Below are 8,274 nucleotides of genomic sequence, written 5' to 3'. Positions count from 1 at the left end.
AAATCAGAGCTGAAATTAATGAAATAAAAACAAAAGGAACAAATGAAAAAATTGACAAAACAAAAAGTTGGTTCTTTGAAAAAAATAAATAAAATAGATAAACCCCTAACCATGCTAATGAAACGAATTAGAGAGAAAACTCAAATTACTAAAATAGAAGATGAAAAGGATATATCACATTGGACATATCTGAAATACAGAAGATAATTAGAAACTATTTTGAAAATTTATACTCTAATAAAATTGAAAATATCAAAGACATTGACAAATTTCTAGAGACATATGATCTACCCAAACTGAATGAGGAGGTCATACATGATTTAAACAGATCAATTCCAAGTAATGAAATAGAAAATGCCATCAAAAGCCTACCAGCTAAGAAAAGCCCAGGACCAGATGGATTCTCAGCCAAGTTCTACAAGACTTTCAAAGAGGAATTAACACCAATACTCCTCAAAGTATCCATGAAATAGAAAAGGAAGAAACCCTTCCAAACTTATTCTATAAGGCTAATATCACCCTGATACCAAAAGCAGACACACACAAAGGAAAGAAAACTTCAGACCAATATCCCTGATGAACATAGATGCAAAAATTCTCAATAAAATCCTGGAAAATTGCATTAAAAACATATTAAAAAGATAGTGCACCAAGATCAAGTGGGATTTATCCCAGGGATGCAGGGTTGGTTCAACATACGGAAATCAACAAATGTAATGCATCATATTAACAGTCTTAAAAACAAAAATCATATAACCATTTCAATAGATGCAAGAAAAAGCATTTAACAAAATATAGTACACTTTCATGTTCAAACACTAAGAAAACTAGGAATAGTAGGAACATACTTCAACATTGTAAAAGCTATCTATGCTAAACCCAAGGCCAGCATTATTCTAAATGGAGAAAAATTGAAAGCATTCTCACTAAAAACTGGAACAAGACAAGGATGTCCTCTTTCACCACTTCCATCTAATATTATCCTTGAAACTCTAGCCAGAGCAATTAGACAAAAGAAAGAAATTAAAGTGATACAAATAAGTAAAGGAGAACTCAAACTATCACTATTTGCTGATGACATGGTTCTATATCTAGAAGATCCACAAAATTCCACCAGAAAACTTCTAGAACTAATAAATGAATTCAACCAAGTAGCAGGATATAAAATCAACACCCATAAATAAATGCATTCCTATACATCAGTGATGAATCCACTGAAAGAGAAATTAGGAAAACTACTCCATTCACAATAGCCTCAAAAAATAAAATAAAATAAAATACCTGGGAACCAATCTAACAAAAGAGGTGAAAGACCTCTAAAATGAAAACTACAGAACAGTAATGAAAGAAATTGAAGAAAACCTCAGAAGTTGGAAAGGTCTCCCATGCTCCTGGATAGGCAGAATTAATATTGTCAAAATGCCCATACTACCAAAATCATTATACAGATTTAATGCAATTCCTATTAAAATCTCAGTGGCTTTCTTCATAGAAATCAAAAAAGCAAACATGAAACTTATTTGGAAAAATAAGAGACCCAGAATAGCTAAAGCAATCCTTAGTAAGAAAAGTGAAGCAGGAGGCATCACAACACTAGACCTTTCCATATGTAGCAAAATGAAATTAAACCTCTCTCACCCTGCACAAAAATCAACTCAAAGGGGATCAAAGACTTAGGCACTAGAACAGAGACCCTGTGCCTAACAGAAGAAAACAATAGGCCCAAATCTCCCCCATGTCGGCCTAGGATCTGACTTCCTTCACAAGACTCCTAAAGTGCAAGAAGTAAAATCAAGAATCAATAAACAGGATGGATTCAAATTTAAAAGCTTCTTCTCAGCAAAGGAAACAATTTACGTGAGGAGAGAGCCTACAGATTGGGAGAAACCTTTACCACATGCACCTCCAATAAAGCATTAATCTCTAGGACATGAAAAGAAATAAAAAAAAAACTTAACACCAAAAAACAATTAACCCAATCAATAAATGGGCTAAGGAACTGAACAGACACTTCACAGAAGAAGAAATACAATTGATCAACAAATATATGAAAAACTGTTCAACATTTCTAGCAATTAGAGAAATGCAAATCAAAACTGCTCTAAGATTTCATCTCACTACTGTCAGAATGGCAATCAAGAATACAGGCAACAATAAATGTTGGTGAGGATGTGGTGAAAAGGTACACTCATACATTGCTGGTGGGACTGCAAATTAGTGCAACCACTATGGAAAGAAGTATAGAGATTCCTCAGAAAACTGGGAATGGAACCACCATTTGACCCAGTTATCCCACTCCTTGGTTTATACCCAAAGGACTTAAAATCAGCATACCATAGAGATGCAGCCACATCAGTGTTTATAGCAGCTCAATTCACAATTGAATCAACCTACATGTCCCTCAATAGATGAATGGATAAAGAAAATGTGGATATATATATACTCAATGGGCTATTACTCAGATTTAAAGAAGAGTGAAATTATGGGATTTTCCAGTAAATGGTTGGAGTGAAGTAAGTGAAATAAGCTGATCCCACAAAACCAAAGGCCGAATGTTTTCTCTAATATGTGGATACTAATTCACTGTAAGGCAGTGTGGGTGGGGAACTAGGGAAGAATAGCATTATCTTAGACTAGGTAGAGGGAAGTGATGGGAGAGGAGGGGAGGGGATGTGAGGATAGGAAAGAGAGTAGAATGAAACAGACATTATTACTATATGTGTATATGTGACCACATGACCAATATGATTCTGCAACATGTACACTCAGAAAAATGAGAAATTATATCCCATCTATCTATGATATACCAAAGTGCATAAATGCATGCTACTGTCATGTATAACTAGTTAAAACAAACAAACAAAATTTTAAAAAGTAACAAATCAAATGAGTGAATAAATAATTGAATGAGGCTAAGTAAATTGGGAAGCTCTTACTTGCAGCACAGTGTCAATAGATGTATGAGAAATGGCGGAGAAAACACCACTTAGCAATCATCGTAATGGAAGGTAATTTGTGACCGAATATTAATAGATGCTAAGTAAAGATTTAAAAAGGTAGAAGATACTGGAATAAATTTGGTGTATTTTCCCCATAGAATACTTACCAATTACAAGGGAAAATGACTACATTATGGTGGAGCAACCTGGCAGACACCAGCATGACCCATGGTAGATGTCATCTGCCCCCTGCTGAGAAGCACTGAGACCAGGCTTGGTCTCTGTAGTATCCCTGCTAGCAACTAGCAACGTAGGGTCCAAGTCCGGACATGATGAAGTTTTGCACTGACCTAGGTTGAGGAAGAACCTACAAGATGGGTTTTCATGGTACTCTAATACCATCAAGGTTGTGAAAGACGAGAGAGTCAGGAAACACTCCAGGTGAAGGAGATGAAAGAGAAGGCTCTGCAACGTGTGATCCAGGAGGGAAATTTGACCAGAAACGAGGGGACGTCCTAGGGGTGGCTGTGGACCCTTGGGGTCTGAGGACTGGATGGTAGTGTTGAGAGTGTGATTTCCTGACAGGGACAGTTGTCTGGTGGTTGTACAGGGAGCAGTCCTTGTTTGGGAGGAACTTACAGTGAGGAGAGAGGGCGTCAGAGGGACAGCTTGATCCCACATAAGGAATGATACCACAGGAATCTAGGGAGAGGAGGAGGGCACCATGAGCCCTTCACAACCGGGTTACTGGAGTTCTTTGTATTCTCCCTGCAACTTCTGTAAATCTGAAATTATTTCAAAATAAATGATTTTCTAAGAGGTGGTATTAGTACTTTTATACTACATGACCAAATTGCATCATAACTAAGTGTGGTGAGGAATTAGAAATCTGAATTATTGAGAAAAATGTATCCCCTAAGGCTGATGGCTCACTAGGGCAATACAGCCACTTCTCAGACACGGATCCCCTTCCCTTCCTCTGCCAGGATCAGGTTGAGTCTGCTCCACAGCAGCTCTTTTTTTTTTTTTTTCCAAATGTACCAAACACATTCACATTTCTTTTCTTTCTTTTTTTTCTTTTTAAGCAAATGGCAAAGACCCAGTTTACCAGATTTTTAAACCTAAGCTTAACATTCATATTTAAACAATTGTCAAAACTTTACTAAGTTGCCAGCATTCATGCACAACTAGAAAACATCCTTAAATTTATATTAAACCAGAAATGTATTACCATTAATGCATTAATATCTTTCATTACTAAATACTGAAAAAACAAAACAAAACAGATTACTTCTACAGGAGCCTCATCCCGGCAATGTTAGCTCCCAGCAGGCTGACACGACTTGGCTCACACGTCCAACACAATGGGAAGCAGATCCATGCTGGTGTTAGAACACAATCTTGACCTAGTACTACTCAAAGTCAAGGCTCACCTTGGATTAAGTTTAATAAAAAAGCAAAGTGCACACAGAGATTACAACAATTTTAAAGACAAAAAAAAAATGGTCCTATTGTGTGGTCCCAATAATAAACTCAAAAGTCTATGACAAATAGGATCTCCGATGAGCTGTTTGTAAATACTTTAGATTAGGTACAATTATACTGAAAGTTGAGTTCATCTGAAATCTGAAAAAAAAAGTTCCTGTTAATCCTCAAATGGTTAACATTTCTGTTAAATGCATGCGTTGGATTGTTTGTTATCCAAGCGTAGCAGCTGCTTCTTACCATTTATCATTAAGGACTTTAACTGGCCGTCTACTCTTTCTTGACCATTCTCGATAATTCTTTTTGTAGTGATTTTTCTCCCATTTACTATTTTGGTAGAAATTGATATAGATTTGAAGTTACGCATCCTGCTGCCACCAAATGATGTAGAAGAGAATGAAGTAAGGCCACCGTGACCTAGTGACCCAAATGAAGTAAATCCTGTATCAAATGCAGGAAATCCACCTCCAAATGATGGAAATCCACTGAAAGTGGAGAAAAAAGAGCCTGTACCTCGGTTTCTGCTTCCTCGGGGACCTCTTTGGTTTCCAAAAAAGTCTTCAAATGGGTCTTCAAAGAAGTCAAAGGAAAATGGGTCCCTTCCACCAAAAAATTCCCTGAAGACATCATCTGTGTTCCGGAATGTGAGGCCAAATTCAAACGGACTGTTAAAATGACTTCCACCTCCACCTCCACCATTTAAGCCTTCTTTGCCATACTTGTCATAGATGTCCCGTAACTCCAGTGAACAAGTGATTGGGACACATGAGTAGGGAGGGGCCCTCTGCACTCTTGAATAATGTTGACTATTAACCCTCATAGCAAAAATTAAAAAATAACCCAAATGCCCATCACTAATGGATGGATAAACAAAAGGCATTATTGCTGGGTTTCTGTTCTCGCAACTAAAAGGCTCAGGGGTCACTCCAGTTGAATTGGGCTAACTGGGTTGCGCAAAATAACCACACAAGACACAAATACCTTTTTCTTTGGGGTCACTGTGATGGCTCCTCTGACCTTAAGGGTCTGCAGGAAGAGAGAGAGAGAGCACACGCATGCACACACACACAAACACAGACACACACACACACAGAGTGTGTATGCTGACCCCTTTTATTGAGGAGAAGCTATTCAAATGAGGCAAGGGGTCAGGTTTCAGGGGGCTGATTCTTATCTTTTCTCATCTTCATGATGTCCATTGTCAGCAGGTTGACTGACATACTAGGCAAGCACTCCTACCTGAGCTGCTTACATCCCTTGCTCCAATTCATGCTTTAAATTACACACCATTCTGAATAGCTGCCTGGCTTGCAAATTATCACTTAGCCCAGTGTTTGCACTCCGTACATGCTACCTTCCCATTAGTCACAGAGTCGCCATCTCAATTATCAGATCCACTGTCATGGTTTCAGTGCTCACCTTCAAGTAAAACTTATTTTACTTTATTAAGGCCTCAAAACACAAGGCGTAGGGATTCTGCCAATTGGGACATGCAAGGAGAAGCCATAAAATGATTTCTCAAAGTGAAAAGATAAAACTTCTTGACTTAATAAGAGAAAAAAAAAATCATATGCTGAGGTTGCAAATATCTATGGTAAGAATGAATCTTCTCCACTGAAATTGTGAAGAAAAAAGAAATTGATGCTTGTTTTGCTGTCACATCTCAAACTGCAAAAGATATGGCCACATGCTTAGCGAAGATGGAAGAGACACAAAGTTGGTATGTGTTCATATACGGAGGAAAAAAAAAGGAGGTCTAGCCATGGTTTCAGGTATCCACTGGGGGGCCTGGAATGTATCCCCCTTGAGGAAGGGGGACACTGCTAAATTAGCTATTATGTTTATCTCCAGTTCATTTGAATTATTTTTTGCATACGGTATGAGAGTACAACTTCATTTTTTGCCTGTGGATATCCAATTGTCCCACTACCATGTATTGAAAAGACTATTCTTTCTTTATTGAGTTGTCTTGGCACCCTTGCTCAAAATCAATTGGTCATGAATCAATTTATAGAGTTTGAATTCTATTCCACGATCTCTATGTCCTTTTTTATGCCAGTACCACAGCTACTAGTTTTGTAGTAGGTTTGATTTGGATAAGTGTAAGTCCTTCTAATTTTGTCCATATTCAAGACTGGGTTTTTTTTTTTAAAGAATTTATTATTAAGTTGTAGTTGGACACAATATCTTTATTTTTATGTGGTTGGGGATCCAACCCAGGGCCTCGCCTGTGCTAGGCGAGCACTCTACCACTGAGCCACAACCCAAGCCCTCAAGATTATTTTGATGGTTTTGGGTTCTATGCATTTCCATATGAATTTTAAGATCAGTTTCATATCTGTCCAATGTTGAGAGCCACAGCCGAAGGGGCCCCAGCAAACTTCCAGCTGCCAGCAAACTTACTGTTTCCCTGCCCTTTCAGACCACGGAGCTGCTCATTGGGGGACTTTTTTGGCTCCGCCCACGTGACCCAGCCAATCGGCCTCAAGAGCAGGAGGATTGTGGGAGGTGGAGAGAAGCTTGGGTGGGAGAGAGAGGCTTGGGGAAAGCCGGTGGTGGCAGTTGAGGCTCTGAGGGTTTTTCCTGAGAGGCTATTTTGTTTGTCGTGTGTGGTTCTAAAAATAAAGTTAGTTTCTTTTGACAAGTGGCTCCTGATTGTGCCCAGCCAGACTGCGGCAGTCCATGGTAATAACCTAGAAGGCAAAGGCCACCTGAGCCATCTTTGTGGTCTGCTGTGTTTTGTAGCTTGTCTTGCTCGTTCGTATACATCAAAAGCTTGTTAGCAGATTTCAAGGCCTGGGTTCAATTCCCAGTACAGTAATGACAAGGACAACAACAACAACAACAACTTATTGAATTGAATGAAAATGTTGTACGGATTTTGATCTAGAGCTTGGAATGAATTTCCACTGGGAGAACTCTAAGTATTTGTTTTGGTCATTGTACATTGAGCTGCAAGTAACAATTAGTGGTGTCTTAAACCATAGGATGTTTATAGTTTACTGTATACCAAGGAGTATGGAGGGTAGGCAGCACATCTTGCATTTCAGCCAAGTCAGTCCTTCCTCTCCACTATTCTCAGAATTCTGGTCTTTCCTCGGGCTTGTCACCTCCTGAGTAGCAGATAGCTGCCAACCTGCCAGGCAGCATGTTCTTGGAATAGAATTCAAACTCTATAAATTGATCCATGACCAGTTGATTTTGAGCAAGGGTGCCAAGACAACTCAATAAAGAAAGAATAGTCTTTTCAATACATGGTGGTGGGACAATTGCATCTCAGAGGAGTGAAGGCTTGCATTTCTCATATCTCACCAACAAGGACCCAATCACATGTCCATCCCTAGACCAGTCACTGGGAAAGGAAAATGAGAAGACCACCACCTACTGGGAGCAACCATACAGTGTTCACTGAAGAGACAGGGGTAGGGCAACATATCAACATATCAGTTGGGTAGCAAGAAGTCGTGCTACCTCAAGTTTAACACTTGTGATGCACAAAATGCATTCTTGCAGGTTTGTGTAGTAACCCAGCTTGTACTATTGTTCCTTCAAAAAACTGTGTTCTTAAGCACCAAAGGGAACTTGAAGGAAACATTTGCAATACAATCCAAATCCATGGAATGATGTTTACATTTATCTTCGAAACTGTACTGATCGTAATTCCATCTTCTTGAAACTTTAAGACGTATTTTTGGAATCTTCTAGTCTGAGAGTCATTTGTGAATATACTGTCATGTTGCAGATGTTAGGAGGGATGGTAAACAGTTTACTATGAGAAAGTCCAGCGGCGCTGTTAATTTGGTCGTTCTTGTGTCCTCAGAGTGGTACTGCAGGCTGCACATAAACCCCA

At 38.9% G+C, this 8,274-nt stretch overlaps 1 protein-coding gene across 1 annotated transcript; it reads right to left on the bottom strand.

Annotated features, from left to right (window-relative positions):
* Positions 1-4,254: 4,254 nt before the first annotated feature.
* LOC124095569 (dnaJ homolog subfamily B member 6-like) lies at positions 4,255-5,244 on the bottom strand. Its single transcript, XM_046448761.2, has one exon. It carries the CDS (start codon positions 5,242-5,244, stop codon positions 4,612-4,614), a length of 633 nt encoding a protein of 210 aa, XP_046304717.1. The 3' UTR covers positions 4,255-4,611.
* Between the last annotated feature and the right edge of the window lie 3,030 nt (positions 5,245-8,274).

This window comes from Marmota monax, unplaced genomic scaffold, assembly GCF_021218885.2.
Source record: "Marmota monax isolate L192 unplaced genomic scaffold, Marmota_monax_Labrador192_F-V1.1 WCK01_AAM20220418_F8-fsc00076, whole genome shotgun sequence".
Classification (NCBI taxonomy): Eukaryota; Metazoa; Chordata; class Mammalia; order Rodentia; family Sciuridae; genus Marmota; species Marmota monax.
This window is presented reverse-complemented; position numbering and strand designations above follow the sequence as displayed.

Excerpts from the sequence above, each read along its gene's own strand:
- LOC124095569 (XM_046448761.2), bottom strand. The coding sequence starts at position 5,244 with ATGAGGGTTAATAGTCAACATTATTCAAGAGTGCAGAGGGCCCCTCCC.